Genomic DNA, 20960 nt, shown 5'->3' with positions numbered 1-20960 from the left:
ACTGGTCACTACAAAGCAAGGAATGTACTAAGGATTACATTTCCTTTCTTGGTACTGCCTGTTTGTTTCTCCCGGGATTAGCATGGCTCATCTTCCCACCCCTATGCTTAGTTTTCTTTGTTATCTACCTTAAATTTTCCCACACGCTCCGTCAGATCTGGCAGAAACCTATCAATATTATTTTTCAAGCACACAAAGTTGTCAGCTAATCTCCATTCCATTTTCCCCCCAGAACTTCCTCCAAGGACTCTTTGTCCTCTTGCTCAGTCTGGCCTGACTGTCCCTGCTATGCTGTTGTTCTTGCAGGTCCCTTTCTGGCCCCCTGTGTTAGAGCTCTCACTAACTGCATTCCACATCTTTTTCTTTCTTCATTTATTCGTATTTGCTGGAGATCATTCTCCAAGAATGACCTAAGAATTGACATGTGAGAGATAAATTTGAGTACCCATGTCGTTGAAATTATCTTTACCTTGACATTTGATTGATAGTTTGCTGGCTAGAGTATTATAGATTGAAAGTGACTTTCCCTCAGAATTTTGAAGATATTACTCCACAATCTTTAAATATGCAGTTTTGCTATTGAGAAGTTGGCCATCATTTTTCTTCCTTCGTATACGACTTTTTCTTTTTTTCGGCTTATTTCTGGAAGGCTTCTCTTAATTCCTGTGTTCTAAAACTACATAATGGTCTGTCTCTGTGGGTATTTTTTTCATTTATTTTACTGGCACTCAAAAGACCCTATCGAGGGTGGCCCGATGGCTCAGATGGTTAGAGTGCAAACTCTGAACAACAGGATTGCCGGTTCGATTCCCACATGGGTCAGTGAGCTGCGCCCTCCACAACTAGATTGAAGACAATGTGCTGCAGCTGAGCTTCCGGAAGGGCGGCCGGATGGCTCAGTTGGTTAGAGCACGAGCTCTGAACAACTAAGGCTGCCAGTTCAATTCCCGCATGGGATGATGGGCTGCGCCCCCTGCAACTAAAGACTGAAAACGGCGACAGGACTTGGAGCTGAGCGGTCCTGGAGAAATACACTGTTCCCCAATATTCCCCAGTAAAATTGCAAAAAAAACCCTAAAACAAAATAGACCCTATGTATTCTATATAGAAAATTATGTCCTTTAGGTCTGAAAAAATGTTCCTGTTTTGTTTCCTGTCTTTTCACTCTTCGTAGAATTCTAATAAGGATTTTACGCATTCTGGAGTTATTCTCTAATCATTTTACTTTTTTTCTCTGATTTTCCACTTTTTGTTCTACATCTCTGACACACATCCTCAACTTCACATTCTGACACTTCTATGTTTTAAACACTTCTAATATATTTTTAATTTGGGCTTTGTCAGGGTTTTTTATTATTCTTTCTTAAAAGCATCCTGTTCTTGTTTAATGGATGCAATATTGTCTATTTGAATAAACTAGTTGTAGTTTTGGGGTACTTCCTTCCAGTTCCTCATGTTATCTCCTGGTTATTTCTTCTCATTGTTTGGTATCCACCTGTCTTTTGTGTTGGAGTGTTTCCTCAAATGTCTGGTGATCCTTGATCACTTCGTGTTTAGGAGTAAAGCCCCAAAATGCTGGCTGGAAACTTGTGGGAGTGGGTATGTTTTCAGGGTGCATGTAGATTAGCAGGCTTCATGCGGAGTGATTGGACAGCAGGTCAGCTGTAGACAAACTGGCCACACAACAGTAAACCAGGGCCCACTGGGTCATTCCAGAGATGTTTCTAATTCCCTATCATGAGGTGGGGGAGGAGCAGTCACCAGGTGGTCAGCTTTCCCAGTCAGGAGGGGGTTAGGAACTGCAGTTTTACTGAGCCAGTTTTTACTGGCTCTCTGCTCTACTCCCTCCACCCTCGGCTGGTGTTTCCAAGTCGAAAAGCTCCTTTGATTCAATATATTCAGAGATTAAATCTCTGGTCTGCCAGGCAGAGGGCACTGCCGGTGGTCGGTGGTCTGTGGCTGAGGTAGAAAAGGGAACCTGGCAATCCAACCACCTTGAAGAACTCCTACTATAGCCCTTTCTGTCTCCTCCATCCCCACCTTCTGTGGGGTCTGCTCCTCAGCCTTTGGGGTGCTCTGGGGTAAATGGCTCAGTTCTCAGCAGTACTTCTTTCTGCAAGTTCTTGTGGTTGGTTCCCTTAGGGCAATTACCATTCCTCTGTCCATTTTCTATCACCCCAAATTTCTTTAGGCCTTTTGTCAACTGGTATTTCCTTTTTCAGGTCTCTACACTATGGATTTACAGACTTTTTTTTTTTTAAAGTTCTTTTCCCATCATTTTAATGTATTCTCAGAAGAGAGAGAGAAAAAACACACGACGTCAATTCTGCCATGCTTAACTGGAAGTCCACTCATCCTGTATTATGGGAGCCGGTCAGCTGTTTAAACTCACTCACAACGTATGTGCCTGCAAGGTTTCTATGAAATTTTATCACATGTACAGATTTGTATAACCATCACCACAATTACAATACAGAACTGTTCCATTAACACAAAGATCTCTCTCATGCTACCCCTTTATGGCCACACCAACCCTACCCCCTGGCAACCACTGGTTCTCAATCACTACGATTTTTGTCATTGTAAAAATGTTATATAAATGGAATCATGTGACCTTTTGAGATTAGCTTTTCACTTGGCATAAAGCCCTTTAATGCCATCCAAGTTGTTGGGTGTATCAGCAGTTTATTCTTTTTTTTTGGCTAGTATTCCATAGCATGAGTGTATCACAATTCGTTTATCCATTTACCCTCTGAACATTTGGGTTGGTTTCCAGTTTTTGTCAATTACAAGTAAACCTGATATGGACAATCACACACAGGTTTTGTGTGAATGTAACTGTTCATATCTCTAGGATAAACACCTGGGAGTTCAACGGCTGCGCCATATAGTAGGTGTGTTTAACTTTATTAAGAACCTGCCAAATTATTTTCCAGAGTGGCAGTACCACTTTACATTCCCAACAGCAATGTATGAGATTTCAATCATTTTTAAAATTTAATACCTTCATTAGAAAATAGTTATTTTCTAGTAAAAAGAGAAAACTATTTTTCAAATATCTCACTTAAAATTCTCAGAATAAATTTAGGAGACCAAATCTGGATGGTAAGAATATAAGTTCTAATAAAAAGACAAAGCTAAGTTTAAAATATCATTTGAAGTTCTTATAATAATCTTACGAGGCTGAGTCTGCACAGTAAGAATGTAACGAGACCAATACAGAGCTAACCCTGTCTGTTCTCTAGGATGAGAAGGCACAAAAAGCCCAGATCTTTGTTCTTCAGATTATTCTTAGTTCAGCTTAACCAAATAAGGGGAAAATATAATCTGATTTCTTTATACAATTCTTGAAATGTTTATATATTTAACTCCTATCTTAAAATCTCATGAACGAGTTAATGAGAATTCGCGAGTTAACACCAAACAAACCACTGTCCAAATGATTCTACTAGAAAAAAAAGTTGAACTAAGACCTGAGTACAATCAACTTCACAGAAAACAATACAAGAGTTTTTAAGCTTGAAAGTTCAACATCTACTTCAACTCTATTATTTAGGTTTAGCTACAGAAATTCCGCCCCCCCAGAAATTTTGGCCTCTTTGAACAATGGAAAATCCATTTCTATACTGGCTCTTGGCATTAATCTATTTATTTTAGCTGAAATACATGTATTTTTAATCCCAGGAACAAAAAAGCTGTGCTGCTTTTTTATTCCAAATCTGTAAAACTTTATAATAGTTGTGGATGTCCTTGTGAATTGGATGGGTCCCACATTTTGGGGGGAGGGCAGCAGCTGGGTTTAAAGGTCATGCTATGTCAGGGCTTGTTAAGACCTGAACTGTTTATAGAGCCTAAAATTTAGAGAATCACCAGTAGTAATGAACAAATCCATTTTAATTTAAACTAAGACTAAAAGGTTTAAGATACCAAGTATAAAAACAAAATAAATTATAAAAGGTATTAGTGGGCCAGGAAGCACTATTTTATTATAATGAATAACAAAAGTTTAGCATGTATTCCACCAGTTACTATCTGGCAAGGAGGATAATCTGTCAAACTAGTTTCAAGTAGAATGAGTTTTGTTTCCATTCAAAGAAGAACACGAATTGCCTAGGCTGAAATAAGATGACTGGCGATATCACTCTTCTGACTGTGCCAGGTCTCGTGTGAAGAGGGGCTGGTCCTACTGCACAAGCTCAGCAGCACTGGGCAAGCAGTTGTTAGCTATTCCAGGTTAAGTGCTGGGGAACAGGCCACTCGGAACCTGCAGGCACTTCCCACCAGCTTTCTAGCTGATCCACGTATCTTATGCACTTCCTCTACTCCTGTGGAGTTACAGATCTTAATTTTAAAATGAATTATACAATCTTATGATGGTTTTAATATCCTCACCATTTAGATTTTTCCTTCATTTTTTGAAAAATTATTACCTTTACCAGTGTGGAACTATGAGACTATGAAGCATAAATTAATACGATTATGGCTAGACTGAGCTGACTTTAAACTCCTAAGAACTGGCTTCTCTTTCCATTTGTTTTTCCTGTTTTCCCCATGACCAAGGACAAATTATTTGGTATTTCAGTGCTTTATTCTTCTCAGTTAAGAAATGTGGGTATTAGTTACACTGGAATAAGCTTTAAAAGTGATTTTAGAATCTCTAAGTAAACAGGGAGTTTTATAACTTGATCCAGGCAGTGTATGTATCCTTGAAATTCTGGATACTTTTTGTTCTACACAATTTTATACAAATTAGCCTAGCAATGTTGCAAATGTTTAAACTAATCAAGGCACATTTCAATTTCATGTGACAAGAATATCTGTTAATAAGGGTTAAATGTTTGAAGATACTTCTAGATGGACATTTGTAGAAAATCTTGCTTCCTCCTTCCTCGTATTGGAAGCTACTGTTCCTGGACTAACATCATCAATACTTGATTACATCCCCTGCCTTTAGGGAAAATATTTGAGTAAATGTGGCAAAAAGGCAGCTGCTTGAGGGCTAACAGATGGTCAGAAGAGTCATGTTTTTCATACCCATCTTGAATGAAGGGCACAAGCCAGGTGAAGGAAAATTAGACAACTAAGATATTGTTTTTGTTTGAAGTATTAAATTAGAGCTGAAATACTCAGATTCAAATATATAAACACAAAGAAATGCTTCCCCCACCAGTCAAATGTGAACAATGTTTCGGTTCCCCCTCAAAGTGCATTATTATCTATGCTACTAGCTATCAACTTGCATCATGAATCAATTTGTATTATCTGTAATTAGTAACACCGCCATCCCGGTAGCAATGGGTCTGGGGGGGGGGGGAGGAAGGCAGGGCAGCTAACAGGAAAAAAACTTTGGCCTGGAATCCCTGGGCAAATCTTACATCGCCACCCTGTTGAGCCTCAGTCTCCTCCTCTATAAAATGGGAATAATGATAATTTCCACCCCATGAGAGGTATAAGGATTCAAAGAGATAGTAAGTAACAGTTATGGAGCACTTATTTTGTGCTCTTCCAAGCACTTGACACTTAGTACACACTAAGTCTGTTGCAGTAATTAACACTGCATGACAAAAGCTCTAAAATATTAGCTCTTCAAATGGATGAACATTGCTATTTCCACAGATGTCTCCAGGTACTTCACTTCCTCTCTGTAATATGAAAATAAATGATACTGGCTCTCCTGCCTCAAAGTGTCACGTTAGGATGAGAGAAACCATGAATACAAAAACCTCTAGAGAAGTGTGCGGTACAAAGTAAAAAGAAAGTGTTATTATCTGCCTTATTCAATGAGAACATTTTATTCCTTTTTTCCACCTGAGATATATTTTGACATTTATGGAGTGCTTCTCTGTTTCAGGCTCTATGCCTAGTATTTCACATAGGTTGTCTCATTAGATCCTAACAACATAGTTATTATTAGCCCCATTTTACAGATAAGACACCAAATCTTTAAGATGTTAAATTTAAAAACCTTGCTGAAGGTTCCATAGGCAGCAGGAAGCAGAGTCAGGCCTGGCTAGCCTCCCTACTAACCTTTGCACTCACCCCTCAGGCCTCAATATACGTTCCTTTAAGTGAATTGTGCAATGAAGTTAGATGAAAATGCTTTTCAAGGGAGCATTGTTTTAGTTAAGAGAAATTATGGGAGTCTCTATAATCTTTTCATTTTCTTTTTAGAAGTTTTCTTATAATCTTACTCTTGATTTTTAAATTGATCTTCTAATAGCATCACAGCATGGACCAACTCTGCCCAGGGAAACAAGTATTTCTGACCTCCTTTCCTCTCCCTTAAAAAAGGAAAAAAAAAAAAAAAAAGAAGGTTCCACACCTACCATACAAGAATTAATAATGGTTAATTTAACACTGCCATATTGATTTCCTCTTCTGAAAAGGAATTAAAACATAACAGAACTACATTATAGAACCACAGGATGCTTTAACCACCCCATTCAAATCTTATATCCCTTTTTTTCTCCCCAGAGGGAACTGCTAATTAAGACTGCTGTTAACTTTCTAACTCATGTTTTATACTTTTATACACACATATATTTAGTCACAATTAATATATAATTTTGCTTTGTGCATTTAATAAAATGGTATATAATACATTTCACTTTTACATCTTACTTTTTTATTCAATGTTACACCTCTGAGACTTGCCCACCCTGATACATATTGAGTTTATTACTATTTAACTTCTGTATGGTACCCCAGAAACTGCAGAAGAAAAAGAACCCCCAAGAGAATTAATTCACAGTGAAGGATTTTGCAGACCTCAACAAGCTCCTTAAGTTTCAGACATGGACCCCACATAGAAAGGTTTCCATTAACAGGAATGTGCATGGTGATTACCTGCTTACAAGCAAATCTATGATGAAAATAAACAAACCAAGCAAACCACCAGGGAGGGACGTATTTCTGAAAAGAGTGACACCTCCTCAAAAAGAAGAAGGCGTCCTCACAGGAGGTGACAGCTCCATGTCTGTTCTGGCCCCTGAAGACCTTCCAGTGGGACAAGATGGAGGCGGGGACAGTGATACGGATGGCCCTGAGCCTGTGGAGACCTAGGCTAACGTGTGTTTGTGTTTATTTTTTAACAAAGAAGTTTAGAAACAAAATTTTTAAATAGAAAACAGCTTATAGAATAGGATATAAAGAAAGAAAATATTCTTGTACAGGTGTACAATGTGTTTGTGTTTTAAGCTAAGTTATTAGAAGAGTCAAAATGTTGAAAAATTTTAAAGTTTATAATTACAGTAGCTAACAGTAATTTATTATTGAAAAAAAACTAGTTTTTATAAATTAAGCGTAGCCTGTGTCCAGTGTTTATAAAGTCTCCATCGTGTACAGTAACATCCTGGGCCTTCACGTTTACTCCCCACTCACTCACTGACTCACCCAGAGCAACTTCCAGTCCTGTAAGCTCCATTCATGGTAAGTGCCCTACACAGGGGAACCATTTGTTTATACCATGTTTTTACTGTACCTTTTCTATGTTGATACACAAATACTTGCCATTGTGTCACAAATGCCTACAGTACTCAATAGAGTAACATGCTGTACAGGCTTGTAGCCTAGGTGTGCAGAAGGCTGTACCATCTGGGTCTGTGTGACTCGATGATGTTCGTACGACAAAATCGCCTATTGATGAATTTCTCACAACTTATCCTGTCGTTAAATGATGCATGACTGTAATAGTTTTATCCTCGGCTCTCATGTCCATCATGAATTAATGTCCCCAGTGACTTTCGTCCTTTTAACAGGATGGAAGAGGCACCAAAAACCTAGATTCTTCCTGCAATCAGGCAGGTTTGGCTGTGGCCACGATTCCTCCAACCCCATCACTGCGCTCCAGGCACAATGGCCTCCGGGCTGTTCTGTGAACAGGCCAAACCCATTCTTTCCTTCTGCTGGAAGGTTCTTCTCCCGGATTCCCACCCCTCTGGGTCTCAGCTCCAGACCTCTGAAGAAGACACCTTCCTCCATCTCCAGCCTCCCCCTCTAGCTCCGGTCCTGGCCTCTCTTTTTTTAAAAGGCTTGTCACTACCTCACATGGTATTATTGTGTACTCTGTCTCTTTAGCAGGAGCTGCATGTGAATTAAGGCCAAGGACCAGTGCACCTCCAACACCAAGAGCAGTGCCTAGGCCAGCTAATGCCCGAAGTACACCCATCAGCAGCAGTTCCTGAATAATAATAAGAGATGTATGTGCTCATGGATAAACTGGCTGCATGATGTGCCTTCAGCTCATCTAAACACACTGCCACAGACACAGTGACCCAGTGCGCCAATTAGCCTTGAAAATCGGAAAAGGGGTAACGGGGCCACTGCTTCCAACTTCATTAGCTAAAAGTAACAGCTACAGTCAAGGGTCACAAAAGCTGCGAAGTTCTGCCCTCTACCTACTAAGTCATATCAGGCTTACAGAATCAGAAAATGTCAGGGCTTTCCTTGTGAATTTTGCTTCCTAACCCTATAGCTTTCCAAATTTAAATATTAGGTAGTAATATGGTCCTCAAAAAAATACCTTGCTGGAAACAACCCAAATGTCCATCAACTGATAAACAGATGAACAAAGGTGGTAAATCCATAAATGGAATGTTATTCAGCCATACAAAGGAATACAGTACTAATGAGCACTACAAATAGACGAACTCCATTATGCTCAGTGAAAAAGGCAGTCACCAAAGACCACATGTTGTATGATTCCATTTTTATGAAATGTCTAAAAAAGCCCTATCTATAGAAACCAAAGCTATATGAGTGATTGCCTGGGGATAAGAGTGAGAAATGATAGCAAATGGGCACGAAGGACCTTTTTGGGATGATGGAAATGTTATAAAATTGGATTACGGTGATGGTTACACAATTCTGAAAATTTACTAAAAATCACTGACTTGTACACTTAAAATGAATGAATTTTAGTTTATAAACTACACCTCAATAAAGCTATTTTGTTAAAAAAAAAAAAAGGGTGGGGTGGGGCAGAAACAACAGCAATAACAAAAACCCTTGACTCTTCCTGATGCTCCAGGCTGCTAAGGATTAAGGCTCGACATCCTTACTGCCAGACAGAATGCCACACGCTGCGTGTCTGCTCATTCCTGGGGTGCTTGTAGCGACCCTGACCACAGAAGAGCCAGCTGTATTGAGAGCCAGGTCACCCGCTGTCCTTGGTGAACATTGGTCCAGGACCAGTCAGAAAAGTGCCAATGGGCAGCAAAGCATTTATGCCCATGTAGCTGTTTGCAGCAACTTCCCCTCCTATGTGAAAATCAATTAGACCCATTAGGAGAAAAAGATAACCCAGCTATTTTGAGACAAATTTCCTACTGGATGAGCAGTTGTCTTTCCAGCTATGATCGGAGAAGGAGTTTGGCCAATGTGTCTCCAGGCAATACATTAAGTATTAGGTAACTACTGGGTCCTTTTAAGGTAGTTTCATAGGAAATCTTCAGCCTACCCAGAAAACTTTCACTATGACTTAAACATTGTTTTGCTTTTATTCTACCTTTCCTTTCTTTATCCGTCACCCAGGCTTTGGTTTATAAAGAATTACTTCTGCCAAAGTGGTCCTTCAGAGTGCAAAGGGCATGCTAGAAACTAAGCCGCGAGGCCCGCAGGGGTACAGGGCTCCATCCCACAGGACCTGAGCATGAGCCACTGGGCCAGTGGTCAGCAAAGCACAGGGCCGCCTCTTGGGGCTTTGCCTCTCCTAGAATGTTCTCAGAGAATTCTGAGAACACCTATTACCGTAGATCCAAAGCTCCTTTAGAACCAACTAAATGATGAGAACCAGTGTGATCATCTAGAAAGGTATGCATCACTACCTTTTAAGACACATTACTAGAAGCAATCACATCTCCACAACTTTTTATTTCATTGTTTAAAGAAACAGATTTCTGTGACACTCCACTTTCCCTATTCCCTACTCATTTAGGCAGCAAGACTGTTCTGAAACAAAAACATCCTTAAGCAAAACAAAACGGTGCCAACACACTGGTGGGAGAAAGTAAGAGTGTTTTACAACTGTTCGAAATTTTGGGATGAAATTATTAAGCGTGTCTAGAAAATTAAGTCCCAGAGGTATCTCACCCAGTAAATTAGTGTAAGAATATAGGTTTTCAATTGTTATTTTTTTTTAATGTGGAAGGAGAACCAAATTACAGGCAACCTGAGTTCATGACCATCTGATAAAGTAACTTGAAGAAAAAATAATGTCTGAATTCAGTTCAACACTAGAAAGTTTCATTCTATTTAAAATACTAGCGTTTTATATATGTCTGTGGGTGGAATCATTTGAAACCACTTTTCCTTGGAGTTTAAGTGCAGATGATTACTGGGTCCAAGGTCCAGCAGGTGCTATAGCTCCATATAGTTATATATTTCCTGGCAGTGCCAAGAAAGCTTTTGGGCCAAAAGCAGGCATTCCGAGCCTGGGCAGTTAGCAGGCTAACAGACACTGTAACAACATCTGGGCCACACTGGTCTCCACTGACCAGATTTACGGACTCTATCCCAGAATTCAAACAATTTTTGGACTTTGAACTTCATAGGAAGTAGCACCTAAGAGACTCAAGTAAAAACCAATTCCAACTATGATAATATGAGTATCCATTTGTGCTTGGTTTGTAGAGATACATATTCTTATTTGAAAGAATGGAAACAATCCTTTCTATAGCCACGTACCACGATGACCACTATATAAGTTTCAGTCAGAATCTGAAAATGTGCCTTTTTTCCTGGTATTTTCTTCCCCCACATTCCCTCGAGATAGGAGATGAGATCATGGCAAGTACTACACAACATGTTTACTTATGTTTCACTCCACTAACTCTGTAAAATCTTTCTTACATTTGGGCCCTTGAAACAATCATACATTTGTTCAATCTGTATTATACATCTAAAGTGAGTCCAGCTCTATGCTGGATGCAGAGAACACAAAGATGAATGAGGAAAGGGTTATAGGCCTTGAAAATGTACAGTTTAATAGGGAGACAGGAAAGAAAAAATTCCAAGGCAGTCCAGACTGACATGGTGAAAATAAGAAATGCAAACATCTTTAATATTACTTGAATATCATTTAGAAATATATAACTTTATCCCAAATGTCATACAGTAATTGTGTAGTTACTGGTATTAAATAACTGTCAACAGATACATACTGTGAAGGCTACAGAGCACAGGACCGTTTGGTTAAGGGTTCTCGTCTGCCTACTTGTTTTTAAAAGGTGTGTCATGGAACAAAAAGCTAGCAGCGAATTTGCAGGACAGAATGATTCATGTGCTCAATCACATTTGTTTAAAAAGCCCCAAAGTACTCAATAGGTAATAAGAACTTTACCAGATCAAAGTAAATTAATGATTTCATATAGCAAGTGAGTATTTTTTTTCTACTTCACCAGTTGTTTCCAAATGCTCCTCTTATAATAAATAGCATCTGGGGTGATTCTAGTGAACTTCTCAATGAGACCCCATGAAATGGGTCATCGTGCTTTTGCTTGCACTTACATTATAGCCCTTACAATCTGAGAAATACTGTTCAAAACTCCAAAATAATTTTAAAATAGCTCAAGTTCATTACTTACATTTCTCAGATACCAGTAAGGGGAATAAAAACTTCTAAAACATTTTTGTTGTTGTTTTTTCCCCATCTACGTCTCTCATATAGCTAACTTCCCAAAGACTTCTCACAAATTGCCTAAAAAACCCCTCTTGAACTTAACCTGCATGTATAGTAATCTTTTCCTTCTTTCTTCCAATCCAAGACAAAACAAAGTCCCAAGAACTGAACTGGGAAAGGCAGGACCCCTCTGGGAGAGACAAGGGGGAGGAGCAAGGACACACAATTGATGACAATGGAGGGGAAAGGCTGGAGATGCTAAAATCGGGCATTGTTGTCCTGTCATTGCCATAAACTGCAGAAAAGCGCGGACTTTCTTCCCATGTGGGTCCCAGTGGTGGCCAGTGCTTGGCACAGCTGTGGTGCACGCAAAAAAAAAAAATAAATAAATAAACAGATGCAGAAAGAATGAGTGTAGGTGGTAAGTGAGGCACATATAAAACAGGTGCTCAAACATGGAAACTATTACTGTGAGGGCTCAGAGTCCCACTGGCCATGGAGTAGGTGAGGATTTACTGACAACCCTGTGATAAGCAGAGACCTTCAGTATTTAGTCAACAAATATTTCTGAGTTGTTGCTATGCAACAGAACAATGAAGGGTGAAAAAACCCAAAAAAACAAAACAAACAAACAAAAAAAAACAGCCTTCAAAGAGTGGATAGCTCATGGACAGAGAGAAAACTTTGTGCTGATACTTTCAACACTGTCTTTTATCAAAATCTACTCAGCTCCACCTATGTGTCAGTCACTCTGGGATAAGAAACTAGGGATAAGCAGTAAACAGACGAAAATCAGCGCTCTTATGGTGTTCCAGTCTAGTAACCACATGCCACTACTGCTAACAGCAATACACTGTTCTACGTGCTTTCACGTATTATCACGTGTAACCCTCACAACAATCATAGGAGGTGGGTACTATTGTCATTCTTTTACTTAAGATGAGAAAACTGAAGCACAAGGTCAAATGGAGAAATATGACATTATCGAGTACATACAAAAATCTGGGATAACACAAAGCATGGACAGTTTAGCTGAAGAAGTCATCTTTTCTAAGGGCACAGCTGGACTGAGAGTCAAGTAAGAACGATGTTTCCCATGTTTAACTTAGATATATGCGTATGTTGTACTGTCCATGGTTAGCGTCTTGCACCTCAGGCTCCTCCAAGTGTGCAAGGGAGCCCATGCTACAATAAAACATACCATTAAGGTCTTACTCCCCCCAAATTCTAGCACTTAAGTAGAAGGAATTATCATTGTGACTTTCTTTTGCCTCTTGAGTTTTTGTGGCCAGAAATGGATTGGTCTGTCAGCTGAGGTCTCAGGCACCATATCTGCTGGGCATAAGGTGACCGGGGCTGACGCCTGCATTCCTCTCCTGTCTCCCTAACTCGGGACAGGGTGCTCCTGCTCGGAAGCTGAGGAGAAGCATTCCGGGTGCCGGGTGGTTGGACTGGTCATCTGAGAGCTGTTCTGATCATCTGAAACCTGCTCCTTCCAGTGTTTATTCTAGGTTATGTAGTCTTGTCATCCGGACTTTTATCCCTGCTCACTTTTGACAGGCTGTTATTACTACTTCTGTACCTTTTCTTGTTCTTGTTATTACTGTCTTTGTACCCTTCAATGATACAGCTGCTTGCAACATCAGGAACAAGGATCTTAAAAGATAATTATAAGAACTGGAATTTGGGCGTTCTCAGGTGTAGTTGAATTCTTTTTCTGTTTCATTCATAGTCTCAGGTGAGTAAATGTTAAAAAATGTACTCCTGTAAGTCAAAATTAAGAGAAAAATGGTAAGATTTTAAATTAGCTTTATCTTTGAAATGTTAATTTGCAAAACAGGTAGAAAATGGCTTAGCTTTTTAAACGTTTTACCCATTAAAATGGAGTACATAGATATATCAATTGTTTTTTGAGCTTAAACATTATAAAAGTCGTCCACTCACAAAAGAAAATGTAAACACTCCAGAAGGTAGAAAGTAAGTAAGAAGTAAGGTCTCCCTCAGTGCAGACCTCGAGTGAGCCATCGCTATCCTTCAATATTTTCAGTGAAGGAATTGCTCTTGTTTAGGGACTTTTAAATCTCCAAAGTACCATATAAATGGAAACAGTTTAAGTAACAAACCTCTCACCCACCCGCTGTTCTCTCTGAAGCACAGGTAGTTCTAGAACAGACGATCTCAGTAGGGTGCTCATTTATTTTGCTCCCTGAGTTGGAAAACACATTCTGGTAATATTTTTCATTTAGTTTTGAATGAGAGAGAAAGCAGCAACATTCTACTTCATTTACAGGACTTTCAGCTTTATCCACAAAGATCTGAGGCAGCTGTTACAAACAGAACACAGTCCCTAAAAAAATGAAAAACTAGAAAGACTCAAGGCCTGAGAAACACAAATAGAAGTATAAAGTCAAGGGTGAGGAAAATAAGAACAAAAGTATACAGACCTGAAAGGTCACAGAGCTGTAATTATTCTGTACACATCTACAAGTACAAAGTTTATGTGGGAAATTATACCCAACAGTGGTAGACATGAAATCTCGGGTATTCTGACCAATATCCATAAGCTACAACATAAATATGCATCTTTTACTACTGTTAAAAAAAGAAAGCTCCTCTATGGGTTATAAAAGAGGAAGTGGTTTGAAAAGATCTACTTTATTGGTTGGGGTTCTGGAAAAGAACATTCTCACACAATCAGATTACAGCATAATTTGGGGCATGTTTTCTGGAGGGGATTTTACAATGCGTAGCAAATATGCTTTAAAACTACCTACCCTCTGACCCACATTCCCTCCTGGGGATTTAGCTTAAGGAAAACACCACAGACCTGCACAAAGCTCTATCTGCAATGATGGTCACTGCAGTGCTTTCATAGCAAAGTACTGGCAATGACCTTATGTCCAACAACAGGGGACTGGATCAATACATTATGATGAAGAACAGAGCATCAAAATGTGGACTCATCAAAATGTGGCAAAAAATACTGATTGACATAAAAAGATGTACTGAAAAATATTAGAAAGAGGGACAAGAGCTAATGGTGTTATCTCTGGGTTGTGCCTCCAAGTGACTTTTACTTTCAGTGTAAATATCCATAGAAATTCTGGAAATTTTCTGGACTTGGAGAAAAATACAGTTTAACAGAACTCTGAGATTGAAGCCCATACACACACATAAAAAATATGAATGAGTGTTGGAAATGCTAAGAAATATAATTTGGGGACTTGTTCTCAAGCACGTACAATCTAAGTGGGGAGAAGACCACAAGTAAAAATAACATTTCCTTCACAAAGTCCTAGTCTTAAAACCTCTTAATCCAACTGTAACTCATTGAAAAAAATTTTTTAATTAGTCTATTATGCCTGTAACAGTAAAGTAGGTACAGTTTCAAAAAAACACATAAAAAGGACGTGAAAGGTACGTTCATTGATACTCAGTTAACAAGGAAATTCAATTACCCCTAGCTCTGCAAGCCCCCAGCATTGCAGTTTGTTTAAATATGGCTCATCTATGCCGCCAACATCGATTACACAATCAAACCCTTTGATGTGTTCAGCTATGATAGTTTTGGAGCCTACGAAACGTAAATTTATGTTTTATTCTCCTGAGTACCACAACTGTAATGCCTCTCTCAGACTCATGTTCCCAGGTCCTGGTTCTGTCTCCTGACATTAAGTAACCCCTATGGAGTCTGCAGACTCCAACCAGCAAGCCTGGGGCACCCAAGTTTTGTCTTTAACTAAAAACTTTTATTTGCATATACTCATCAGAGTGGCCAAAATTAAAAGGAAGGAAAATATCAACTTTTGATGAGGATCACAGAGCAGCAGGAACTCTGATGCACTGCTGGCAGGAATGTAATTGGTACAACCACTTTGCAAAGCTGCATGACAGTTTCTACCAAAGGTAAATATTCAAATAGCTGATAACCCAGCAAATGTACAGCTATGTATATACCCAAGAAAAAGGGAGGCCTGTGCCCATCAGACGTCCTAGAATGTTCAGAGCAGCACTTAACATCCTGGAGTAGTCTGAAAACAACTTGAATCCCCTTCAAGAGAAGAGATAAAATGTGATATATTCTCACCGTGGACTATTTACTACACAGCAAAAAGAATGAACCAACTACAATTACTCCAACGATGTGGATGAATCTGACAAACACACCCAGTCAAAGAAGGCAGATCAAACAGGCCAAACTAATTAGTGCCGTTAGAAGTCAGGTGAGTCCTTACCTTGGAGGGGGGGGGTGTAGTAACCCGGAAGGGGATATGCCAAGACTTCAGGGGGGCTGGTCATGGTCTACTGCTTCATCTGGGTATTGGTTGCTCAGGTATGTCCACTTAGTGACAATTTAGTGAGCTATACACACCTACGCACACCTTTCTGTGTGTATATTAATTACAGTTCAACAGAAAGTTTTAGAAATAAAAAATATATTTGCAAATGCCAACAGAATTTAAAGTAATGTTTGTGCTGCTTTAATAATAATTTTTACTGCTGAATTGCTGAAGAAAGAGTTGTACAGAACGTTGAGGAAAACACAAATCCGATGTGCTGCAATCTCACGCATAGAAGGTTTCCCTTGGAGGTCAGCCTGTGGCGCGTTACAATAGAAGTGCAAGGCAGGAATTAATGCCCAATACTGGAATGCCACAAATGTAAACTCAAAAGGAACCTGAAACTTGTGAATGGTGTCACCTGTCCAAGTGGTCCCAGTCTCCGAGCCTTCATAATAAAGGCTGCTGCTCTGTCTGCAGAGAAACCATGTTATCATAGTTCTAAAACCTCTTTCCAATCAAGAAAAAAATGTTATGACAGAAAAAGACATCCATTGTTTGGCTTTGTATTTTCATTTTCGCAGACAAAAAGCTACAAGACGGGGCTGTTCAGTTTAGTATCGATACTTGGCAACTCTTTCTGCCGCTACCTGGCACATGATTCTTACTTAGTCCCCTTTTTTGGTCACCATAGAGCCAAGAACAAATTGTCTGGGCTTCTGCAAATCCCATTTTATCTTCAGCATTCCTCAAGAAAGTAGTGTGGTGGGAACAAACGAAGACATCAAATAGTGTATATAGCTACAGCAATAAACATAAAAGGCAATTTGAAGCTTTGAAAGCTAGACCGTATAGCAGCCACACTGGACACCAACCAGGCAGGGCCTTTCACTTATACACCCCCAATTAAACGCAAGTTGCGAAAATAAAAACCCATTAAACAAACAAACAAACAAAGCCTAGTACACATGCCTAGAATACTTGCTTCACCCAGTGAAAGAACAAAAGTACCTCATTTTCTTATAATGACGAATCAACAGAATGACAAAAAATGCTGGTGACATCTTAGATCACCAAATTGTAAAAAGGTATTTGGTTTGTGCATTTGTTAATCAGTAAAACCTAAATTACTATACAAAAATAGGAGGGATGGTGGCTGGCATGGTAAATGGCACGAGGGCATCTGTCACTCATAGGCTTTGGGCTCAGTTTCCTAATGGTAAACAGACAAAATCTGTATCTACTTCAAGGGCTGATGTATATTTAGAATGAAACAAAGACTGTGAAGAGTGAAGGAATAGGGGGAGCCTGGCATACAATAGGTGCTTACTAAATTAATTAAAAGTCCATTTATTCAACACATATGCACGCCCACTATGTGCCAGGACCTTCTTAAGTGCTCAAATACAACAAAACAAAGCTCCTTTCCTTTGGGAGCTCACGTTCTAGTTGGCGTGGGAAGAGAGATAAACATAACAAATAAATATATTATATCCTAAGGTAATAAGCGCTATGGGGAAAAGGTAAAGTTAGGCAGGGTTTCAAGATGGATGGTGTTATCTTCAATGTTAAAGCGTTGTTTGAGCAGGCCTGAGAAGGTGACATTTAAAGAAAGACTTCCGTGTCCCTTTCCTTTTTAAGTGTTATTCTCCCCTCCCCCGCATTCACGGCTGCTTTAGCAAGATTAATGTAGGTAGGACATACCTGGATGATGTCTCACCCATCTCTCCTCAACTTCCTAAGACTGTAACAGTTCTAACTTCTAGGAAGCTTGTGGTTACTCTTAATTAAGGGTGTTTTTGTTTGTTTGTTTCAAATTTTACTTCTTCCTCAGGCCACTGAAGCATGTACTCATCAGAAAACCATGCAAAATCACAAGCAAGCTGCTGAGAGCAAATTATGGGCGTACTATAAAGTGTGGGGAAGGGGAGGGGGTCTTTGGTTTACCTCTTAATCAACAACAGTAACATTGTTTGAAATTTTGGGGCTTATTATCATGCCATTTGTGAAGCCAGAAAACACACATTCCCCCTGGGATTCAGCATGGATCTCCAGTAATCATTTGTCTAAGTACATATTTAGAAAACTCTGCATATAAACATATAAAGGTATTTGATACTGCATACAGAGGATCACACTACTTTATAATCCCCCATTTTCTTTCTCTAAAGAATTTATTCCTTTATTTCAAAGTGGAAGAAATTTGAGTATTAAAAAAAATCTAAAACCCATACAAGCAAGTCATAAAATCTCATTTGCAGGTGGCTCTGGTAAACACACCTGGTTAGGTTTTGTTTCTATTAGTAAAACATTGTAGATTGCTAGGTAACATAAAGGAAGTCTCTTTTTAAAAGAACTACATTCATCAACACTGCCAGATTTTTACCACATTAAGCTTAAACTGTTTTCAGCTTTGGTAGTGGTGAGGTGGGCTGGGAAGGAAGAACCCAGTGAGGAAGTGGTGAAAGAATTTCAGGCTTTCAATCAGACCCGTGAATGTAAAATTTCACCGTGCAGTTCCATTATAGCCAAAGCACCAGCTAAGCAGCGTTCACTTCAGAGATTATATATAAACTTGTCTTGAGCTGTACATTCTTATCCCACCATCTCCACGTAAAAAACATGATCCCAAAACATTAACGAGGAAATGGCGATTAAACTCAATCAACAAACATTTGTGAGCTTTCAGTATATTTTAAAACACCTGGGAATGGAAAGCAAAAGGGACATACTGGTCTCTGACCTCCAGTGTATTATAACCTTATAAAACATGAAAATTATTTACACTGCCTTACATCTACAAATACATATAACCAAAACTAGGAAATCCACACTTTTTTCCTCCTGCCCCAATTCCTTGGGTAATGTGACATGCCAAAGCGGTTGGCATTTGAGGCACTGTAATTCACCTGAGTATACAGCCCCTTCCCTGGAGTCATCACTAAAAGTAAAAGGAAGAAGTGGAAGAAAAAGCGAAGAGTTCCTTTGGAGCATTTGATTACTTATCTCGGGTTGATATCTCAGGTTAGGTAGATACATGTGCCTGTATTCTTGGAGGTGGGAGAAGAGGAATTTCTGTGTTCACTTTTTAAAGCTTTTGTGGCCCTGCGGACACTTAGACTCCACCTCAAAATTGCAAAGATCTGCATTTCTCAATTACATACATTTCTCCCCTAACTGATAGTCACCAGAGTAGTTACTACTCTCTAGCCTAAGAATAAGGATGATTTATTTACATACTTTAAAAACACCCCACACTTCCCGAACTACCATCTTCAGGAACAATTTAATGTTAAAAATCTCAATACATACGTAGAACCGTAACAGTCATGTCTCTGGGATTTCTAAAATTTACCCTCTACTGAAGAAACGCATGACTAAGGAACAGATTTTGGTCACAGTGATGTACTGAGCCCCAAAATGCTGTGTCTACCGTATCTATCTATAAAGCATAACTCACCTGTTACAGTATTTTGTGTATTCTGGGAATCAATCGAAGGGAATCAATTTTTGGAACTTCAAAGGATAGATTATGAATATATTTTCATGCTCTCTTAAAATTCTTATCCAGCAAGTCAATAAACTCCTCTCATTTTAGGAATTCACACAGACCTTGCAAATCTAGAATCCAAACTTTAGGGTTTAAAAATAAATCTATAAAAATGACCACACTGCGGGCCTTAAAAATGACTACAAATGAATTTGGAGAACTTTAAAGTCTCAGGGGTTCCATGAGCCGAAGCTGAATTAAAACAAAAGTTGTTTTGTATGTTATTAATAGCAGATGATTAAACACATATCTTATTTCAAATGGAATTCATTTATAAGTATTTAAACTTACTAAACTGACCGCTAATCCTAAGTCTGCGTCTGTTTCTGGAAAAATTCTCTCATAATAAAACAAACGCAAGTTAGGCGGGTGACCATCAACGCATTCCTTAAAGTTAGGTCAATTTTATGAAAACCTCGGATATTCTTTAACTCCCATAACCTCGCAACATAATCGATGGAGAAAAGCCAGGCTGAACTTAAAGCTGCGCGAAGAGAAGAGGGTCAGAGGGAGCGGGTTTCGAGCCTTGCCCAGAGCAGACCCGCCGCCCAGGGGCGTCCCGGGCCGCGGGCGCCCCCCTGGCGGCTCGGCGCCGCGCGCGGCTCACCTGGCGCTGCCTCGTTACCTGGACTTCCTCCCCGCCGTCCTCGGCGCAGTCCTGCCTCGGAGGAAACTGGAGCCCCGCTCTGGCCTCGGGGAGCTTCGGCGTGGCAGCCACGCCGGCGCGCTCATCGACTCCAAGGAGCAGTGGAGAGCAGGGCATGGCCCCCCAAATGGCACGTACTCCCCCTTCCCCAACTCCCCCCAAACACGCGGGTTGTAAACTAAGCAGCTCCTTAGGCTTCTCCGGCGTCGGGAGGGGGAGGGGAGCCTATTCCCGCGTAAAGTCCCCTTCTCACCCACAAGGTAAAAAAGTCCGACCTTCGGCCGGCGGGGCCGCCCCGCGTCCGCGGCCTCGAACCCCGAACCCCGGCCCCCGCGGCTCTCTCCGCCCCAGGCGCGCTTACCCGGTAGGTGCTCTCGGTGAGCCGGTTCACCTCCTCTGGCCCCTTCGACATGGCTGCAGCCGCCGAGCGGGCGAGCGCGGGAGGATGCGGCCGGGCCTCGTGGTCGCCCGACCCTGGGCGGCGGGAGCGCCGGGGCGCGACTGAGGGGCCCTGGAAGGTCGGCCGCCACCACAGCCGTGGGCCCGCGAGTGCCGGCGCGCGCCTCCGCCGCCAAAATGTCAAACTTGCAGCGCCGCCGCGGAAGACCGCGAGGAGCTGAGGAGACGCGGCCTGACGCCAGCTGGACGAGCGGGCCGGGCCAGGCGGCCCCACCTGAGGCTGCCGGGTGGGCGGGACCACGGTGGGCGGGGCAGCCACCGGGTGGGCGGGGCGGCCCCACCTGAGGCGGCCGGGATGGGCGGGGAGGAGGAGGGCCGAGCCAGGGTGGGAGGGTCTGAGCGGCCCAGGTGGGCGGGGCGGAGGCGAGATGAGTCAAGTGGGCGGGAGAGCCCCCACGTGAGGCTGCC

General features: G+C 40.8%; 1 protein-coding gene across 1 annotated transcript in view; it reads right to left on the bottom strand.

Moving 5' to 3' along the window:
- The window catches only part of BAIAP2L1 (BAR/IMD domain containing adaptor protein 2 like 1), a 75642-nt gene extending 54882 nt beyond the window's left edge, over positions 1 to 20760 (bottom strand). Inside the window, exon 1 of the mRNA XM_033095940.1 lies at positions 20455 to 20760. Coding sequence (XP_032951831.1) covers positions 20455 to 20505 — 51 coding nt within the window. The 5' untranslated portion in view covers positions 20506 to 20760. The remainder of the gene's footprint in view (positions 1 to 20454) is intronic.
- Between the last annotated feature and the right edge of the window lie 200 nt (positions 20761 to 20960).

The sequence above is a fragment of the Rhinolophus ferrumequinum genome, chromosome 24, assembly GCF_004115265.2.
Source record: "Rhinolophus ferrumequinum isolate MPI-CBG mRhiFer1 chromosome 24, mRhiFer1_v1.p, whole genome shotgun sequence".
Taxonomy (NCBI): Eukaryota; Metazoa; Chordata; class Mammalia; order Chiroptera; family Rhinolophidae; genus Rhinolophus; species Rhinolophus ferrumequinum.
The sequence above is the reverse complement of the archived record's forward strand: the minus strand, read 5'-3'. Positions and strand labels throughout refer to the sequence as shown.